Source organism: Arachis stenosperma, chromosome 1 (genome assembly GCF_014773155.1).
Source record: "Arachis stenosperma cultivar V10309 chromosome 1, arast.V10309.gnm1.PFL2, whole genome shotgun sequence".
NCBI classification, from domain to species: domain Eukaryota; kingdom Viridiplantae; phylum Streptophyta; class Magnoliopsida; order Fabales; family Fabaceae; genus Arachis; species Arachis stenosperma.
In genome coordinates this window covers 116016550-116039471 of record NC_080377.1, presented here as the reverse complement: position 1 = coordinate 116039471, position 22922 = coordinate 116016550, and the positions used below count along the sequence as shown (strand labels likewise).

At 31.0% G+C, this 22922-nt stretch overlaps 2 protein-coding genes across 2 annotated transcripts; both read left to right on the top strand.

Annotated features, from left to right (window-relative positions):
• Nucleotides 1-16345: 16345 nt before the first annotated feature.
• On the top strand, nt 16346-17491 carry LOC130984049 (putative F-box protein At1g50870). The gene has a single exon (XM_057907570.1). It carries the CDS (start codon nt 16346-16348, stop codon nt 17489-17491), a length of 1146 nt encoding a protein of 381 aa, XP_057763553.1.
• Nucleotides 17492-19937: 2446 nt separating this feature from the next.
• LOC130984033 (replication protein A 70 kDa DNA-binding subunit A-like) lies at nt 19938-22644 on the top strand. Its single transcript, XM_057907569.1, has 10 exons — nt 19938-20114; nt 20221-20491; nt 20606-20705; nt 20840-21049; nt 21161-21290; nt 21384-21496; nt 21777-21891; nt 21988-22176; nt 22272-22367; nt 22477-22644. Exons 1-10 carry the CDS (start codon nt 19938-19940, stop codon nt 22642-22644), a joined length of 1569 nt encoding a protein of 522 aa, XP_057763552.1.
• Nucleotides 22645-22922: the final 278 nt, after the last annotated feature.

Genomic DNA, 22922 nt, shown 5'->3' with positions numbered 1-22922 from the left:
ATTTTTCGGTTCGTGTAATCTCATATGCCTCGTACAACTTTATTAGCTGGATAATGCATTAACGCGTATATATTCAATTTACATAGAACAAATTTATAATCTTAGAAAATGAATGTTATTTAACACGAAGTAATTTGGCTTATTTCTGTTGTGAAATAAATAAATAAGGAAGATATAAATATGAAGATAGATAAATATAAATATAAAATTTTAGTATTAATGTTTATTAATATAATTATTTTGATATAATAAAAGTAATTTATATATTACTAATATAAATAGTATTGTATGTAAAGAGAAAGTTATAAAAAATAGAGAGAATATTATATTAATTGTTTATTGTTATTACTTACTTGTTTTTTTGGAGAGGCCTCTATTTATCTATTTATACATGTACGAGGGGAATCAATTTTAACATTCATTAATTATTATTCCTTCTTTGAGAATGTGAGTTCTGCATGGAAATGGACATCCACGTTTCATTCTTATCACAATACTCTTTCTTTGATGTCCATTTAGGATTATTGTCTCATTAAAACCTTACTAAAGGAAAACACTGTGGAAAAAACCTTAGTGAAGAAAAAAGAGTATAATATCTTTTGTGATGGGGACTGCCTCATTAAAAATCTTGTCAAGAAAAACCCAATGGAAAAAATAAATCTGACCAAGGAAAAAGAGTACAGTCTCCCCTCTCTTGCCGACATCATTTAATGTCTCGAAATCGGCGCATCCAAATCTCATGTACTAATCTTTCAAAGAAGGATTTTGGGAGTGACTTTGTAAATAAATCTGCTAGATTGTCACTTGAGCGGATCTGTTGGACATTAATTGTCCCTTGATTTTGAAGATCATGAGTGAAGAAAAATTTGGGAGAAATATGCTTTGTTCTATCACCTTTGATGTATCCACCCTTAAGTTGAGCAATGCATGCTGTATTATCTTCAAACAGGACAGTTGGAGCTATCTTATGATCAATCAGTCCACATGATGACAGAATATATTGAATCAGACTCCTCAGCCAAAAACACTCGCGACTAGTTTCATGAATCGCCAGTATTTCAGCATGATTAGAGGATGTTGCAGCAATTGTCTGTTTCGTGGACCTCCAAGATATAGTTGTACCACCATATGTGAACAGGTATCCTGTTTGAAATCTCCCTTTATGTGGATCAGACAAGTATCTAGCATCTGCATAGCCAACTAGTTGTGACTTGGATCCATATGGATAAAACAATCCCATATCAACCATTCTATAAAGATATCGAAAGATTTGCTTGATTCCACTCCAATGTCTTCTGGTTGGAGAGGAACTATACCTTGCTAGTAAATTCATAGCAAATGATATATCAGGTCTTGTATTATTAGCAAGATACATTAGCGCTCAAATGGCACTAAGATATGGTACTTCAGGACCAAGGATATCTTCATTTTCTTCTTTAGGACGGAATTGATCCTTCTCCACATCCAAAGATCTTACGATCATTGGGGTACTCAAAGGATGTGACTTATCCATATAAAATCTCTTCAAGATCTTTTCTGTGTATGTTGTTTGATGAATAAAGATCCCATTTTTTATATACTTGATCTGCAGGTCGAGACAAAATTTAGTCCTTCCAAAATCTTTTATTCAAACTCTTCTTTTAGAGTTTTTATAATTGTTGGAATCTCTTTAAGAGTCCCAATGATATTTAAATTATCAACGTACACAGCAATAATAATGAATCCAAATGTAGTTTTCTTTATGAAAACACAGGGGCAGATATCATCATTCTTGAATCCATTTTTGGCCAGATACTCAGTAAGACGATTATACCACATTCGTCTATATTGTTTCAGACCATAAAGATCTTTGCAATTTGACTGAGTATAACCCTTGTAAATATTCATTGGATGGTTTAGATATCTTTAGTCCTTCAGGGACTTTCATATAGATATCATGATCTAATGAGCCGTATAAATAGGCTATTACCACATCCATTAAATGCATATGCAGTTTATGTTATGCAGATAAACTGACCAAATAACGCAATGTTATCACATCCACTACAGGAGAATACGTTTCTTCATAATCTATACCAGGCCTTTGTGAAAAATCTTGTGCCACAAGTCGGGCTTTGTAGCGCACAATTTCATTTTTCTCATTTTGTTTTCTCACAAATACCCACCTGTATCCAACAGGTTTTACATCCTATGGTGTACGGACTACAAGTCCGAAGACTTCACGTTTTGCAAATGAGTCTAATTCAGCCTTCATGGCTTCTTTTCATTTTGGCCAATCATTCCTTTGTCGACATTCTTCGACTGATCTTGGCTCAAGATCCTTACTTTCATGCATGATATTTAAAGCCACGTTATATGCAAATATTTCATTGATAATTGTCTTATTTCGATCTCATTTCGCTTCTGTAAAGACATGATTTATCGAGATCTCATCATTTTCACAATTTTCAGGTACCTGAACGTCTTCTGGTGTTAAAACTATATCAGAATTTTGGACAACTGCAGGTGTTTTTACTATGTCTTTTTCAACAAGAATCGTATTTACCTCTTTTCTCTTTTGAGGATTTTTGTCTTTGGAACCGACAGGCCTGCCACGCTTCTGGCGTGTATTTGCTTCAGTGGCTACTTGTCCTACTGGAACATCAATTCGAATTGGGGCATTTTTCGCTGGTATATAAGATTTGGTTATCCTTTTTGTATCGAAAAATGCATAAGACAATTCATTTGTTATTCTTTGCAAATGTATAATCTTTTGAACTTTCAGTTCACATTGCCCTGATCGATGATCTAAATGCATCAACGATGATGCATTCCAATTAAGTTCCTTTTCAGGAAGCTTATTCTCTCCCCCTAATGTTGGAAATTTTGATTCATCAAAATGATAATCCGCAAACCGGGCTTTAAATACATCTCCAGTTTGTATCTCAAGATACCTCACTATAGAGGGAGAATCATATCCAACATATATTCTCAATTTTCTTTGGGGTCCCATTTTGGTGCGATTAGGTGGTGCAATGGGAACATATATTGCACACCCAAATATTCTTAAATGGGAAACATTTGGCTGCTGGCCAAAGGCTAATTGCATAAGAGAGAACTGATGGTAACTCGTTGGCCTCAAACGAATAAGTGCTGCGGCATGTAAAATAGCATGCCCCCAAACCGAGGTTGGGAGATTTGTTCTCATAAGCAAGGGTCTAGCAATTAATTAGAGGCGTTTAATAAGCGATTCTGCTAACCTATTTTGTGTGTGAACATAAGCTACTGGATGTTCAACACTTATTCCATTAGCCATACAATAAGCATAAAAAATTTGGGAAGTAAATTCACCAGCATTATTAAGACGAATTGCTTTAATTAGATTTTCTGAAAATTGTACTTTTAATCAAATAATTTGAGCTAATAATCTCGCAAACGCCAGGTTGCAAGAAGATAATAAGCACACATGTGACCATCTTGAAGATGCGTCTATTAGGACCATAAAATATCTAAAAGATCCACATGGTGGATGAATAGGTCTACATATATCATCTTAAATCCTTTCTAGGAATTCAGGGGACTCAAATCCAATCTTTACTAGTGATGGTCTTAAAATTAACTTTCCCTGAGAACATGCAGCACAACAAAATTCACTAGTTTTAAGAATCTTCTGGTTCTTTAGTGAATGTCCATGGGAGTTTTCAATAATTCTCCTCATCATGGTTGTTCCCAGATGACCCAATCGGTCGTGCCAAGTTATGAATTCATTTGGGCTAGTAAACTTCTGGTTTACAGTGGCATGTGATTCAGTTGCACTAATCTTGGTATAATATAACCCAGATAAAAGTGATGGTAATTTTTCTAATATAACCTTTTTATTTAAATCATGAGTTGTGATACATAAATACTCATAATTTTCCTCATTCATAGTCTCAATATGATATCCATTTCGGCGAATATCTTTAAAGCTCAACAAGTTTCTTCGAGACTTGGTAGACAACAGTGCATTATTTATTATGAATTTTGTTCCTCCGAGAAACAAAATCATAGCTCTTTCGGAGCCTTCAATCACATTGCCTGAGCCAATAATAGTATTAACACATTCTTCTTTTGGCACAAGATGGGTAAAATATATATCACTTTTAAGAATAGTGTGCGAACTTGCACTATCCGCAAGGCATACATCTTCATTACACATCCTTGCCATTCTCTTCAAAGACAAATAATAATAAAATGAGTAGTATGCACAGTTAAATTGAATACTTGATCGGAGTTATTTTTCTAAGAAATATTACACAAAAAAATAAATAATGTCATATACTAAATTTTTTTAAAACATGACATATTTAATGATTTCAAAATTCATAAACATTAATATTTCATTATTTATATACATCACATTTGAAATTTAAATACATAGAAAATAAAACTTAATAATAAGTTTTTTACATTATTTATTTACATGGATACATAACAATCCCACATTTTAAACTATTCCATCATTGATCAAATGACCAATATTTCCTTCAAGATCCTCAAAGAAATCATATACATCATAATGAGTGGTGAAATTTTCAGCATCATTTGAAACGAAATTTGATTCTTTTCCCTTGTCGTCATTTTTCAAAAATACCTGGTAAAGATCGACTAGGTGCTTTAGGGTACGATAGGTACGTGACCAATGACCCTTTCCACCACGACGAAAACACTTATCATCTGTTGATTTATTCTACCCGATATTTTTTTCTTTATCCCACTTCTGGTGAGATCCTCTATTTTGAATATAATTCCTTTTCCTTCCATAATTTTTCTTGTTATTAAAAGCTTGTCATTTACCTCTTCTGGGGTAATTTGCCGCATTTACTTCAGGAAATGAGGCGGCGCCAGCTGGGCACGCTTCATGATTTTTCAATAGCAACTCATTGTTGCATTCAGCAACAAGAAGGCAAGAAATTAACTCAGAATATTTTTTAAACACTTTTTCTCGATACTGCTGCTGCAGGAGCACATTTGAGGCATGGAAGGTTGAAAAAATTTTCTCCAACATATCATGATCAGTGATCTTTTCCCCACATAATTTCATTCGTGAGGTGATTCGAAACATTGCAGAATTATATTCATTTATGGATTTAAAATCTTGTAGATGCAAGTGCGTCCATTCATATCGAGCTTGAGGAAGTATCACCGTTTTCTGATGATTATATATTTTTTCAAGGTCTTTCCAAAGATCTGCATGATCTTTTAATGTGAGATATTCATTTTTCAATCATTTGTCAAGATGACGACGAAAAAAAATCATGGCGTTGACTTTATCCTTCTGGGATGCATTATTTTCAGCCTTAATGATATCTCCAAGATCTATTGAATTAAGATGGATTTCAGCATCTAATATCCATGATAAATAATTGTTTCTAGATATATCAAGAGCATTGAATTCAAGATGAGAGAGCTTCGACATAATGAAAATTTATTACCTGAGTCTTCCTAAAAATTTGATCAGAGTCTCGTGCTGATAGCGTGTTGTGAAATAAATAAATAAATAAGATATAAATATAAAGATAGATAAATATAAATATAAAACTCTAGTCTTAATGTTTACTAATGTAATTATTTTGATATAATAAAAGTAACTTATATATTACTAATATAAATAGTATTGTATGTAAAGAGAAAAAGTATAAAAAAAAAGAGAGAATATTATATTGATTGTTTATTGTTATTACTTAGTTACTTTATTCGAAGGCAAAAACTTCTATTTATACATGTACGAGGAGGATCAATTTCAACATTTATTAATTATTAATTTTTCTTTAAAAATATAAGTTCTACATAGAAATAGACATTTATGTCCCATTTTTATCACAATATTCTCCAATTGTTCTTAGTTTCCCTAGGGATATGATAAGAATCTATTAATATATAATGGTTAACTAGCCAAACAGTAAATTCACACACTGTTTTGCACTGTTAAATGATTTCTAAGAGAGTGACAAGTGTCCTCTGTAGTTTTGTTTTTTTCTTCGGTGACATGCAGTGGATAACCGTAGCATTTGATTGGCTGATAACACCATCACATGGATTGCCTTTCACTGATCAGCCAATTGTTTTTATTTCAAATTCTAAACAAAAGTCATGAGCGGGAATTTTTCCGCAAAATTTTTTGAATGAGTTTTAAACTTTTAATCTTCTTCAAAAAAATTTCGAATTCATTATTTCTCTCTCTCCCCCTCTCTTTTTCCTCAATTTGTTTCTCTCTCGATTCAATCTCACAACCATTCACGATTAGAGAAAATACAGAAGCAAAAAGGAAGACTGGCGTGAGTTGAATAAGAGGGAAAAGGGAAAGGTCTGCAAGTTTGACGGTGTTGTAGTTGGTTGGTATGCATGTTGAGGATGGTGAACGAATCCTTCTGTGGGAGAGGAGGCTGAGACCCTCCTGCATCAGCGGCGGGTTTTGCCTTGGGAGTCGTGTTTAACCGAAGCTGCTGTATTTGAATTGGTATTTATTTTGGAATAGCTGCTGCATTCAAACTTTGGTTCGGGTTGTGGATCTCTTGGTAATGTGAAGGCTGATGAGGTTTTTGAAGACACTGTTGCTGTTGTTCATTGAGCTTTGAGAAGTTCTTCATCACTCAAGGTCTCTAAAGATGGTCAGTTTTGGGTAACTTAATCACCTTATACAGTTTCGCTCTTTCTTTTTTAACACTATTGGGCTTCAGTTTTCAACATTAGAGTTCTTTTCTTTTGCTGATTGCTTCAAGCATGATTTTTTTTTTGTCGTTTTTGTTTTGCTGTATAGGTTTTGCACATATACCAACAAGTTGCAGCTTAAAGAGTTGTCGTAATTGATTCTGTAATTCATGGGTAAAAACAGGTAAGCATAGGATTCTTGCAGTTTCCATCTGATTTCGTATTTATGTTTATTATCATTCTACAGTGCTTGAATACCAAAAACGAAGCTGGAATCTCTTGGGGATAATATGGGTGTGTGCTTAATAAACATGGTATTTCATGCCTGTATTTATATGTGATCTACTATTACTCTAAAGGGCCTCAACGGTTTTTATGTTGATGAAGATTGGTAATGGGTTGTTTAATTAGACTTAAATCATGATCAGTTATTTTTTTTTGTTTTATTGACTAATTATATTTTTCTTTCCTTTTTTAACTGTAATAAATGTTTGATATCTACATTTTAAAGCAAATGTTGCTGCCTCTCATACTTTACCACGTGTTTTGCAGATTTTTCATGTTTAGTGGACAGAGTGATGGAAAAGAATGACGTTTCTTTGGTTTCATCCGGTGATAAATTAAGTTACTATATTGAGTGATTAGAGGTAAGTGTAATGGCGTCTGTTGCATAGATTTTTTGAGTTTTTATATATTTGCATGTGTTATGCTCCCTTTTTTCTTTTAAAGAAAATCTAACTTTTTAATGATTACTTTTCTACTGCTTATTGAAGGAGCTCGAGCTGTGTTTTTTTTTTCTTCTCTGCCGTTAAATATTTTTTCTGGAAGAGCGTAGTGGCAGAATGGTGTGCTACACTTGAAGAGGAGAAGATTAGGAGATCTCGATGTCGTCAATGGTGGAATGACGCGACAACTGAGGGGAGCACACAAACAAGCTTCTGTGGTTTGAAGTCACTCCCTGAAAGCATCATCAAAATGAGTTTCCATCAGTTCCCCCTGTAAACTCACCTTACTCTATCCAGTCAGATGCATTTGAAAATGAATCCTATCAAATCTCCCCAAAGTAACCTAGCAGATAGAGGTATTATTCTATCATTTCATTTTTGGATCTTGATTAAATTTTATTTTACTTTTTTGTATCGTCTTTGGTACTCTTGATATTTCTATTTATTTGGGTTTGATTCATGTAGTCAGCAGCCCTTATTCTATAACATATAAAGAAAGAATAAGCATTTGTATGTTCATTTCATTTTAACTAATTGATTCCATGACTAACATAACAGTGTTTCAGATTTGCAAACATAAAAGTGTTTCTATAAGAGATAATTTTGGAGTAATGAAGATCATGAAGTAATGCAAAAAATAATTCTGTAAGAGATAATTTTTTCAACGTTCTGTTTTTGTGATTTACAACTAATTAAAATTAGTGTAGCTGCTCAGTTTTTTATCTTTTCAATTTGTTCTTCATTTGGTCAAAATTTGTTCTCCTGCATATCACGGATACCCTTTCGGTTTCACCTAACAAACTCTGAGATCTTAATTCTTAAATATTATGATCAGTACGTACAAGCTTCAAGATCTTCTTATTTATGGTTTTTAAATAACATGATAATATCAGTGTAATACAACTGCCCAACTCAGGTTATAAGAATAATGGGGTGAAATGCCAATATGATTGCCTAACTTGCATAAATGATTCTTTTGTGTTCATTATTTAATGTGGAATAGTTTTTATGTCAATTTCAGAGATAGAAAGAGATGTAGATGACTAAGATAAGAGCAAAGAGTATCATTTAATTTGCCGATTCCTGTTACTTTTTTTCTTATTTAGACTAAAAATTGTTTTCTTAAAATTTTAATGACTTTCTTTCTCATTCCTTAGATTGAGTGTAGTTCTTTTTAAATTGTCTATCTCACAGAAAAATCTGACCTCTGTGGACCAAGCTTATAATGCTGTTAAGATTAGTGATGATGAGGCACTCATTGATCTCTATTCATCCCACAGTTCTTCCATAGATATTGGAGTTCGTATTTAAATTATGACTCATTATTAAACTGTCCATTGCAGTTTCCATACTCTTCAAGGGTGTATTCGTAACTAAAATTGGAATTCATGTGATGCAGGGGGTTGAACGAGGCCTTTCAAACGTAGTGTCTACAACTGGAAATAATGACCTTGATTTAGATGGGAATGGAGCTGCTATTGTTTCACTATCAAAGGTCAAGATTCCATTAGAACCCAATAAGATATTGCAAATTCTGTTGCATTGTAGAACCCAATATTTGATATTGTAAATCCTGTTGCACTCATGTAGGATTCTGGCATTGAGAGCATCTTTGAAAGCGGGATTGAGTGATTGTACTCATTTTGGGATATGTAATGTGATTGTGCACATTTGTTGGCTTTAGTTTAGTTGCTATGGGTATTTATCCTTATGAAACTCAGTATTATGAACTTATGTATATTGCTGTAATGACCTTGGGTGTCCATGAACAATGTCATATCAAAGTTTTAGCGTTTTGTAATTTACTTTTACTCTAAATTTTCTTTTCTTTTTTAATTGACTTTCATAATGCAGTAAACAAAATGTAACTCCTTGCTCTAAGTCAAATCTGCAGCTGGACTCATTTGTTTATATAACTTTTTGGTGTCTTTTATTTTAAAACATCAACTTTTCAAATATTATTGGTTTGCATTATTATAAAAATAAATTATCATTCGTTTTAAGTCATAGCGTATTTTTAACTAAAGAAAATCACAGACAAAAAAAAAATCAAGACTCTTAAGACATAATAAGTTATTAAGCGATGCAAAAAAATGTGATGAAACTTCTGTTGATTGTTCTTCCATTTGATAAAAAAAATGTGAAATCTAAGAGCATTGTTACTAAGTAATTATATAAAACAAATCAACTATATATAAAACAAGATAAAGAAAACAGAACTATTACTAAATGTTTTTTCTTCGATGGAGTTAATAAGTGTCTACTACCATTCTTATAAATCTCGATTTGAAATATTTAAACTTTTTTCAAATTTTTCTTGGAGTCAACTTTGGTATATCAAATATCAGAAATACAAAAACAATCACTTTTAAATTAAATATTACTTAATCAAGCTTTTTAGAAATATTATAAATAATACAGCACAACAAGAAAACATTCAGTGAACCACCTTTAGCGTCAATTTTATTTTGTACTCAATTATTTCTGTTTGTTAATATTAAAATATATTAAATAATACACTTTTTATTAAACAAAATATAAAGTGCAATTTTATATAATAAAATTAATAAAACGGCTATGATACAAAATATAAATGATAATTTTAAAATAGCAAATATAAGTTGCAATTTTATGTTGCTTTATTTTATATATCTAATGTTTCTTAACATGATTTTTTTGGGAGTTATCTTTTGTATACCAAATCTCAAAAGTAAAAAAAAAAAAATCTTTTTGATTCACTCTTAAATTTAATATCTCTTTATCAATCTTATATGAAATATTATACATAATACATAAAAAATAAAAACAAATTTAGTTATTTACCTTTTATAAAAAAAATTAGTAATTTAGACCAATTCAAAATCTGATTCACCATTTCTCAATCAAATTAAATTGTCTGCCCTAATTTTGATAAAAATAACATGATTTAATCGATTATATATGTTAAATTTTAATTATTAAAAAATATCTTTAAAAAAAGACATTTTGGACCAATTTATCGAAGTGGCTTCTGTTTGTTTATTATAACGAAATTATAAAAAATTAGTTCCTTTTTAAAAGTTAAAACTATTTGAATTGAACTTTAAGACAACGAAGTGAACATAACACATGCATAAACCCTATATAAAGGAATAACGGATTGTGAAAACCCTTACATGTACCCTAAATTTCATCTATTTTGTGTTTTCCGTTAAAAAAAATAGAACTCGATAACAAATTAATAACATCACTACAAATTACATATCCTTTCTAACTATACTGCATTGGTAATTGGAAAAAATAAGATTTGTAGTCAGTTTTTTTATGGAGTTAATAGGTGCCAACTATCATTATTATGAAACTTGATTTTAAATATTTAAAACTTTTTCTCAATTCCTTTACAGAGCCAACTTTTGTTTATCAAAGATCACAAATATAAAACAAAATATTACTTCTAAATTGAATTTCTACTTAATCAATCTTTTTAGAACTATTATAAACAAAAGATGACAACAAGAAGACACTTAGTGAATCACTCCTTAAAGTCAAATTTATTTTGTACTCAATTATTTATGTTTGCAATGATTAAAATATAGAAAATAATCTACCTTTTAAAATACAATACATAAGATGGAATTTGATATAATGAAATATAAATGCTATGAAAATACTAACATAAAAAATTATGCACAGATTGAATACAAAAGATTCTAATTACTATTTAATTTTTTTTAGTTGGATTAATAAGAGCCAACTACCATTATTTATTATGCTTTATTTCATATGTTTAATGTTTTTTTATCAATTTGTTTTCAGAGTTAACTTTTGTATACCAAATCTCAAAAATTGAAAAAAAATCATTTTGTTTAACTCCTAAAATTAATATCTCTTAATCAAACTGTTTAGAAATATTACAAATAAAGCATGAAAACAAAAAAAAGTTTAGTATGTAATTCGCTTTTTAAAGTTCAATGTATTTTGTACTCAATTATGTATTTATTATAAAAAAAAAATTCCAAAGTCAGCTACATTTTTTAAGTACAAACTATTTGAACTACCATTATTATTATTATGAAGTTTGATTTTAACTATTTAATTTTTTCTGTAATGCACGGAGTTAAATTTTGTATACTGAATTTCATAAACATACAAAAAATATAATATTCTTTGCTTCTTTACATAATATTATTTAATCAACCTTTTTATAAACATCATCAATAATTAATGAAAAAAAATCAAATTTATTAATTCACTTTTGAAAGAAAAAAACATTTTATACTCAATTATTTATATTTGCTTTATAAGAAATATACAAAATAAGCTATTTTTTTTAAAGTACACAATATAAAGTGCAACTTTAAAATATAAATGACAGACAGATTTATGATATAAACATTTAGGATGTGACATAGAATTAATGTGTTTAGAAATATTAATGAATCTTGGGCTAATTAGTCTATTATTTGATAAAAAAAAAGAATTTCGAAAACATTTTATAAAAAACATATAAAATTCATACAAAAAATTATTATTCGATATTTATTGTGAGCATTTTTTATGATTTTTTATTAAAAAATGCTTAATTTTTTAGAATGGGTTTTCTTTAAAGTTACCTTTTTATAATCAAGTCTCTTATATATATGAAAACATAATGTCTATCTACTAAACTATTTTAGTATTTCAGCTAACTTACTTTGGAAGTACGGTCACTTTTAGGAACATTTTTTTCGGTCGAACCAAGCGAATCTTAATTACATGGCCCGAGATTAAGTTCCTAAAAAAGAAATACCCCAAATGTTTAATTTGGTAATAAATGCAGACAAAAAAATGCCGGCGAAAAGATAGATATATAGCAGCTTTGTTTATGATTTGATGGGAAAAAAGAAGCAGCTTACTCTTAAATTGGAAAGTATTTAAGAGTGTGATATCCAACTCCAACAAATGGAATAGGGTAACTCTTTTTGCTTAATAAACATGGAGCAGCAATTCCTATGTGTGTGTTTATTGTTATCAGATATGAGAAGCTTTTGCCCAATAAAAAAACTGCAGTTGTTTACCAGAAGTGTGCCTTTTGTAGTTGCATTGCCTGACTAATTTTAAGCCAAGTCAGAACACAGACTGAAAGAAAGAACTCCCATTTTCCAAAGTGGTGCTTTATCTGACCCATACTTAAACCATGCATTAATATCAACTAAGTGAACCTGATAACTTATAGTTTTTGGGATGTTGTTGTGTGTAAATACATACTTCTGAATCTCTTTATTAAATATAATTACTAAGTTGAAATAACCAAACCGGATTAGTAGTGCTATAACTAAACTTGAACAGTTGTTTAGTAATGAATTTTTTTTCCTGCAACCATTATTGTTACCTAATTCATAACATTTGGATATGAAAAAAATAACCTGAAAAGTATAACCCCAAGTAATTATGCCCCTGTATAACATACCACTTATGTAGTTTATATAAGGTTAACGTCTCTTTCTTAATATGACAAGTAGCCATATACATTCTACTATATTCGAGTTATACATATAATTGACAGTGGTAATAGCCTTCTTTTCTTCCTTCAGCAAACCAAATTTTAGAATGGCTAATCCACCTTCCAAACCTCAAATATTGCTGCCAGACGACCTCATATTGGAGATTTTTGCTAGAGCCGATGTCAATACGATTGGTCGTAGCAGAACCCTGTGTAGCTATTGGAACTGGGAGCTGGGGACCGAGGAGTTTGTCTTCAAGCATCTACATGCTGCTAAGAAGAGGCCAGCTTCCATTTATGTTCACTTTGGTGTCAAGGGACGAAGATCATTAGGGAGTTGGGTTTTTAGATTTAATGTGGATACTGGTGAGAATGAACGCCTGCACATCCCATTCTTGAGGAACTCTCAGGGCCAATTCGAGGTGATCGATACTGATAATGGTTGCATGGCCATTAGGTATTCATGCATTAGTCACCCAAGTAATCTCATCGTGTGGAATCCTAATACTGATCAGGTAACACGAATTCCGGATCCTATGCAACATCATTGTTGTATTTGTGCCTCCACTTATGCATTCCTGTACTTTCCTGATTCCGTTGGGTATGTGTGGATAAATATTTATAAGAAGAAAATTATTGACTCACAATCATGGTTGACTTCATACTCATCAGTGACTGGCCATTCGGATAGTAATTTTCCCTGCCCTCCATATGTTCAGGGTGTTGATTCTAGGTATGTTGTTAACCATGGCATCGTTTATTGGTTGAATTGGAACAATCATGCACAGACAAGTCCACAGTGTATTGTTCACTTTTCAATTTTTACCAATCAGTTTGGATTCATTTTGATCCCTGTGGAAGCCAGAGCTATGATTCAGCGGCTTTTAATCTGTGAAGGTTGTTTGTATTATGCTGCTGTTCATGCTAAATCAGACAGTTATAGGTGGCTCATCTGGAAAATTGAAGAAGGCAACCAAGGATATTTCTGGGAGTTGTCATCTCAGTTTCGAGGTCATGGATCAGCAGAATCTCCAGAGTATTTGACTCATGATTATTTGATAACAGTTAAAGATACTTCTCAACCAACTAGAGGAACTCAGTTCACCATCACCAAGTTAGATACAAAAAATCAGCAGAGAAGAACACTTAAAGTGGTGGAATTCCCACTTTCTACGTATATTAAATCACTGAATTTGAATTGTAACACTATTGTCCCAGTTTAGTATATACATGGTCTTAAGAACTATTGTATGTTATTCAAAAGTCTTTATGAGAAACTATATATCATAATTTATATGTATTTCCTAACTGATATAGCATATATGCTGAAATTAGCTTCAAAAATTGGGATCCATTTGTATCAGCAATGCTGTAATTTACATCCTTAATGTTTTCTTTGAGTTTGTCATTTTCTACTATTTTCCTGATATTGTAATCTAATTAAGTTCCTTTTTTTTATATAATATGAAGTACTGTAATAAGTAAGTTGTAAAAGAAACTAACCTATTTGCTTAGTGGTATAAATTTATCAGGTTAACAGATATCTTAACTTAGCTGGCATCTTTATTGCCAACTTAATGTTTATTTTCTTGCTTAATGTTGCTATGCTCTATCATATGGAAGTCTCTTTATTGATGAATAAAGCTCAACACAAATCTAACATTTTATTGGCTATTGCAATTTATATGTTTACAAACTTTCTTTCAAAGAACTTATTTAAAACACTTTCTTATCAGATTGGTAAGCGAGAATACAGGTATATAGTTCCTATACATTCTATTGCTTTGACATTTTATATGTCTTGAGAGTTCTTGAATCATGGTTTGAAAGTTTATCGTGAACATGTTTGTAAGTGCATCTCCATGCTTATTAATAACATATCACTTAATCTTTTGAGTGTCTAATATAGTTAAGTCTAATTACCTATGAAAAGATCAGTGTAAACAAAACTTTTCACTATAAAAAATGCAATGAGAAGTATTGTAACAATTAGAATTGGATTTATAAAAGTACAGAATATGCATATATATTTACAACACCAAAAAAATTTCTTACTTTAATATTATGAGAGCTTATATGAAGGTATAAGAGCATATCTATGACCAAAAATGTTTAACTTTTTATTAACATGATAATTGAGAAAAAAATACACAATTCTTTTAGTTTGGATTGTTAATTAAAAAAATACTATTTAACTTAACTATTTATCAACCATACAGTTCATATATATACCCAATCAAACCATTTTAAATGAGCATATTCAAATTTGACTACATAGGAATTATCATCATTATTGGAGTACCAATGACTTCTACAAGTAAACAATTAGGCTAATTATGCTAAACAAAATACAGTAGGTAAAATATTTCTCTAGAGCTATACTATAGTAACCTTCAAGTTGAGGTCCTATCATCTTAGGCAATCAATTATGTACTCCATCTAATCAATATTATTCTATTTATTTAAAAAGATGTTGTGTAATTAATATCTCTTAATATTAATGTCAAGTTCTCTGTTTCCTATCAAATTGAAGATAAAGCTATATTGTTATAGACTTATAGTAAATTCCATACAAATAAGACAAGATTGTTTTCCCTACTAAGTTAAATATTAACTATTCCAAATATCTTAGTTCGAAATAGCCTCACCTTGGGAAAGATTTCTTGAACAATAGAACCAAACAAACCTTAGTTAAAGAGATGAGATAAAGTATCTAGAAATGATTTCTTTACTATCTTCAATTAATGAGTGGTTTCATATCAACATGAGAGGTATTATCTCTTTAAATGTGTGTCAGTGGTCTGAAGCTTATTGAAGTAAACCGAATCATCAATGAAAATTGCATCAGGGATTTTTCCAATTTAGATTATGTATTAATACCTGGTGAAACCCAATGATTTGACTGGCCAAATAATTACCCATTTCATATATTGTTGGTTTAATTTAACAATAAAGGAGTCTATTATGATATTGTAGTTATATAAATGAATAAAGAAAGCTTATGTATTTACTAAAAAAACAAAGCAACAATGTAGTATATATCTGCAGAAGCAAAGGATATAAGTAGAATTAAGTCAAGGAACACATATGCCATGCTTTAACTTATATAGTCCATTTCACAACTTAATTGCATTTTAAAAAATTATTTGAGGTAAAAACAATCTCCAACATTGACATGTGTTCACCAAATAGGATCAAGCATTCTCTTTTTCATTAATTAATTGGTAACATTAATCTGAGAATCAATGAATATTCTTTTTTTCTATTTGTTGATAGCATTGTTTTTTTTCCATATTTAGTTTACTCAAAGGCATTAGGCAGGTGACCTTAATATTATTATCCTATAAGTGATACATACATCATTCTATAAATACTACATCAGAACTTAAATAAGTCTTCACAGTTAAACTAAAACACTCAAATAAGTCTTCTACTGATCCTTCTTCCAGCCTCTACAATAAGCCAGTATTTCATTACTAAAAATACCACCATGAGTGATGTTCCTCCTAAAAGGGTTAACATTCCAGATCTTCCAATGGAGATTATGTTCGAAATTTTTTATCTGTGTGATGTATCTACCATTCTCAATACTCGAGCAACATGCAGGTTTTGGAGAAAAAATCTCAGTTCATATGCTTTTTTAGAAGAGATTGCAAGAAGGTGGAAGAGCAAGGGTTGTTCCATCTTTGCTCACTTTGGCTACTCTTCTGATTGGACAAAGTCACTAGACTGGGTCATGAATATGAGTGCCTTAACTGGTGAGACTTCTCCACTTCACTTCCCATTCCTGTTAACTGCTGAAGGTTGGTTCCAGATAGTTGGAGTTGAAAATGACATTGTTTGTATACGCTACTCTTCTATGGGTAACAAAAGCTACTTGCTCACCTGGAATCCGATTTCCCGTTACTCTAAAATCATTTCTGACCCTAATAACCATTATTGTGAAGGTTGTGTTTTTCTTTACTCTTTTCTGTACTATCCAAACACGCTTGACTATGCTCTGCTGCACGTGTACATGGAAAATCCAGATAGCTCCACATGTGTTTTAACCATGTACACAAGTTTTAGAAGAAACTGGAATGTTACAGTTCCATGCCCAGAGAATGCACGTAGGTTGAATCCAGCCTGTGTGTCAGTTAATGGTGTTGTTTATTGGGTTAGTGTCATTACTGACGAAGAGGATATTCAGCCTCCTTATATAGTTTCTTTCAATATTATCACTTACTCCTTTGATCAGATTTCACTTCCAAATGAAGGACTTCAAGGTTCCCATACTCTTTTAGTCCGAAGTGGTCACCTATGTGTTGCTGCTAATATTGGTGATGATCACTCATATTACTCAGTCATTTGGCAACTTGACCAGAATAGTTCTAGCTTTAACTGGACTAAACTATTTTCCTACAGTGGCATTGGGCCGTCTTACATACCTGCTACCATTGTTGATGATGATATTATTCAGATTAAGGAAAGACATCTAGAAGTTGAAGATATACATGACTTCAGATTCACTCACTTTCATATACGCCGTTATAGTCCACTTACTGGCTCAAAGAAGACTCTTCAATGGGTTAATTATGATAATGTAGTCAAATTATGGACACTACACAAATTCTATCCAGGACTATTCCCGGTGTGATATGCAAGTTTGGTTCTTTAATGATCGTATTGTGTTAGGTCTATGCATCTGGTGTGATTCTAATTAAGTTTTTTCTTTCTATCTAGGTTTGTAATGGAATGTGTGTTTGTTGTTGCTATGTCATGTTGCTTGTGTGAGATGTTTTTAGACATTTCTACTTATCTATTTTATGTTTATGTTTTTGCTGTTGAATAAGCATGTTCGTATAGTGATCGTGTGATGTTTGTTAGCATAATTAAGTAATCAACATATGAGGTAACTGAGCTTTCATAACAATTGATAATATTATTTTTCAAACTTTCAACTTAGAAAAAAAAGTTACCTACCAGAAATAATCCAAATTCATAAAAAAAAATGGTGACATTAAGAAAGAAGCTTCCTAAACTACTATAAAGAGTAAAAAATTAATAAAGATTACATGCATAAAAAAAATTAATAAAGATTCTAAAATATGAATAAAACCGCTACTAAATATTTGTTGTTCAATTAAGTTGAGTACTAGAAAGCTATAAGTTCCATGAGTGTTATGAATCTTTATTTTAACAATTTAATATTTTTTGCCAAATTCTTTATGAAACTAAACTTTTTTTTACTAAATATTAGAAATCTAAAAAAATATTTTTTCTTTTAAATTTAATATTACTTAATGAACCTTTTTAGAAATGTTATAAATAATACATGAAAATTACAAGAAATTCAATAATTTCCTTTGTAAGGTACAATGTATTTTGTACTCAACTATTTATATGCTTCATATGATCAAGCATAGAAAACAAGCTACATGTTAAAATTTTTTCAGTATAAAATATTAATTTCAACACTTTTGGTAATCAACAAAGTTTTATGCAAATTTTCTTTTACCATTGTAATAAAAGAAGAGTTTAACTAAATTCAATATAAATAAAGTTTAGTAGGATATCAGAAAAAATTTTAATCTTTTCATATAAATCAAGTATTAATTAATCAACTTCTTAAAATATTATAAACTATACCTAAAAATTATTAGCAAGTTATTAATTCTCCTTTTCAAGTGACAATTTATTTGTACTCAATTTTTCATGCTTTATAAGAGCAAATGCAGAAAAATAAGAAACGTCACCATTTTAAACTTTTTTTAAACAAAATTTAATGTAGTATTTGGTTAATAAATTAAATCAACTACCTATGACAGCCTACAATTTAAAGTAGAAACAGAGTTCATGCATTGTGATTAACTAATGACAACTTCAAAATAAAATACAAATGCTTGATAGGATTATAAACTTCAAACCTTTTGATATGCCAATGAAGTAAAAAAGATAAAAATAATAAGTCATGATCTGTGTAGTTTAATTAAAAAAAAGCTTTCATTACTATCATAATAAAATATTGATTTCAGTGATTTAATCAAAAGCAAACCTTGATACAGTATACCATATAAAATTTATTTAACTTAAAAAAAATTATAAATGATAAATTTCAAAACTCCCAAAACATCATACTATTAAGGTATATACAAATATCATGCATCTTCCGATAATTAATCTTTTGTTTGATAACAAAATAAAATTTCGGAAATACCTGCACAAAACTATATACAAATGATACAAAAAATTATCTTATTACTAAATATTTATTGCACACTATTAAGGTATATACAAATATGATGAATGTTCCGATAATTAATCTACTGTTTGATAAAAAAAAAACTTTTCGAAAATACTTACACAAAAACTATATAAAAATTATACAAAAAATTATTTGTTAACATGAGAATAATCATTTATTGTTTATTTAGAAAAGGGTAACATCGGGAATCATCTCAATTATTCTAGAAGAAAGTCTTTACATTTTTTGTTAATGAAAATTAATTACATTCACGTTATTATATTATTATATAGTTTTTATACTGTTAAATAGTTTCCAAGAAAGAGACAAGTGTCTCTCAAACCTTTTATTTCTTTCGTCTTTGTGTTATCATCTTCAAACTCAACGTGTACTCCACGTGCCGTGAGAGGATAATGAAGAGAGCATTACCCAGAGATCCTGCTATTGCCAAAAGGAAGGATGTAGCATTATATTGCACAACGGTTCTTTACGTGCTCAGTGTATCTCTAATACCAAAATCCCAATTTTGCAACACACAATGGGCGGTGGTAGCATTTGATTGGCTGATAACAGCATCACGGGGATCGCTTTTCGTTGAAGAGGCAGGTGTTTAGATTCCCGGGTAAATTTTATATTTGTTAAGTGAGATTATGTTAATCTATATTTTGTGGTTTTTGGTTGATTTGATGGATACGAATGTGTAATTTGAATAATCAACAGTGTTGTTAACAACCACTATAAATACCTAACAGGGAAATTTTTAAGTTGGTATTAGTTCTTCAACATTGATGGTTATTGTTTGTCCATAATTAATATAATCTGTTACAGAGTTGGTCTTTTTGATACATCCTGTATGGTCATGGCTGAACCAATGTCATCTAATATGCGAGATAATGGGGTTGATGCAGTTTCGGAAGTGAATCCAACGAAGCTGTCTTGGTCTCTGGTGGTTGGAGTTGTTAGGCTGTATGAGATGCAAAACCAGTGGAACCCGGCTGAGGTTTACAGTGTGGAAATGGTGTTGCAAGATGAACGGGTATGTTACTGTTGTCGTTATTCTAAATTTTATGGATTGGCTCATTAGATATATGCAGCATTAGCTCTTTACATTTAAATTTTATTTTCTTTTGTTGTTATGCAAGGGTGATCGAATCCATTGCAGCATACCAAAACAAAATATTGCTGTCTTCAAGACTCTTATTCGGGAACATGAGCTTTATTCCATGAAGAATTTCATTGTGAAGGGTTGGGGGAAAGGGATTAGGACCTGTGATCACAAGTACAAGTTAAACTTTTATATCAAGACGTCAGTATCACGGCTAACAACTGGGACATTTCCCTTTAATCCCTTCCGTTTTGTATCTTATGAAGAGGTTCAGGCCATGCCTGCTGGGAATGAAAATCATCTCATAGGTATCTTGAAAGACAATGTATTATTATTTTTTATGGTTTCAACTTAATCTGTGTAAAAAATTATAATTTGTTTTTACCATTTCTTATGAATGGGATGTTTTTCATGTTGTGCAGACTATATTGGCCATGTTGTAGGTAAAGAGGATGTAACAAATATGGTGACAAAATCAGGAAGGGAGTGTAAACTTCTAGGAGTCTATTTGGAGGATCTGCAGTATGTTTGCTACTTAAATTATAATTTCCAATTTTTTATATAAAGCTATCTTCATGTTGCGTGTAATATATGTGACATACACTTTTTGTTGACTTCTTCTTAATCACTTCTGTGTGGCTATGTGCTGTATTTAGGAAGAATCGGTTGAAGTGTACTCTGTTTGGTGACTTGGTTAGCAAAGTTGAAAAAATTTTAGATAAAGCTGATGGTCAGCCCTTGGTGATGGTGACTCAATTGTTCAAACCTCATTTGTATTTGAATGAAGTCAACATTCAAAATAGTTTTCATGTGTCTCAGATTTATATTAATCCTGACTTCCCTGATGTTGCTATATTTAGAGATAGGTACGCAACTCATTAAGACCATGACTATAAATGTAGTTTACTTATTTGATGTATGCTTAAATATAACGTCACTGTGTGGTGTTGTTTTATGGAATATTTGGCATGACTCAGCTTGACAAAGGAAGGAGATCTATGCTCACAAGGGATCACTCACATTCAAAGTCAGCCACCACAATCTGTGTCCGATGAAATCAACGGGGACTCTATTAAGTCAGTTGAGGAAATTCTGAACATGAGGGAGGTGTGTTGGCAATTTAAAGATGCTTTATATGTAACTCATTTAAGTTATATTTAGACAGTATGTTGTGTTAGTGAAAAGTTTCTATAATTTTAGGAATCTACATGTTGGGTGGTTGGCACTATAGTTTCTATTGAGCATGGTGTTCGAGATTGGTGTTATGCTTCATGTGGATTCTGTCCCAGGAAAGTTCAAGTTAATAAAGATAGGTATTGGTGTGAACATTGTAGGAAGGGTGGGTTCAATCCTCCTCTTAGGTAATGAAATCATCTTTTTCAAATAATTTTATTTTATAATTTTGGTGAAATAGCTTATGTCTCTATGTTAAAAAAAAAAGTAGTATGGAAAAAAGACTACTTAATGAAGAGAATACTAAAAATAAGTCATAAGTTTATTTTTACAATGTAAATGAGTGTATTCATATTGGCTATTAAATATCTGCGACTCATTTACTATGCAACTAATTTTTTAGTGATTGTGTATTTTCAGGTATCGTCTTAATACTATTATAACCGATGGAACTGGGTGTATAAGGATAATCATTTGGAATTATGAGGCTCGGGTCATGATTGGTAAAACTGCAAATGAAATAATGGATGGGAGTGTAAGTTTTTTATTTTCGTATAGATGACTTGGTTAAATTTTTCATATTTGGATTTCAAATTGTCTTCAATCGAGATTATTTTAATGTTTGTAACAGAAAGATGATCATGATGAAACCTATCCTAAAGCTCTAAATGATATACTTGAGAAAAAGTTCCTTTTCAAATTATCGGTGACATCAAAAAATATTAACTGTGTGGAAACTGTCTACACTGTCCTCAAGATAAGCGATGATGAATCTATCATAGGACTTCATAGCTCTCAGTCGTCTTCCATGGATACTCCTGTATGTTTCGGGGTCCTATGAGTTGTTTGCTATATGGTTTAGAAAACAGAGTTAATAGTATTTAATTTATTGACATTGTATTTATGGTGTTGTAGGGTGTTGATGAATTGATTCTAAGCAGTTTGGCTACAGGTGGTCAAATTGGAATAGATTCTGGTGTCAACAGTGCATCTGTTGTATGTTTATCAAAGGTGAATAATGACTTTGTTTCATACTATTTATTAATTTATAGCTACTAATAATATCTATTGTATATGATTATATTAATTATTCTGTTTGTATGCAACCAAAATATACCAGGATAGTGGTACAGAAAGCAATGATGAGAGCGGTCAGCAAACTCCTGGAAAGGTGGTAACACATGATGTTGCATCTAATTCTGATATTCCATACATCTCTCCTCCTGAAGTGCAAGGTTCCAGTAACAAAATTTTTAGACGAGGTGGTGCAAAAAGGAAAATGGAGTAATCAATCGTGCTTCCTTTTAAGTTGTATTTTTATGTTTGTTTGTTGCGTGATATTTATGTCAGTACCTTGTGTGTTATGCTTTTGCCGTAAACCAAGTAGTGGTGGTGTGTTTACTTATCCTGTAATTTCAGTCTGTTTGTTAACTCCCTTAGATCACTTGTGATCACTTGTGTAACATACAGAAGTTGGAATCTATTCCTTTTCTGTATAAAGTTTTCTGTATAAAGTTTTATCTATTACATGTTCTAAAATCTATATTTACTAGCCAGCGTGTCATG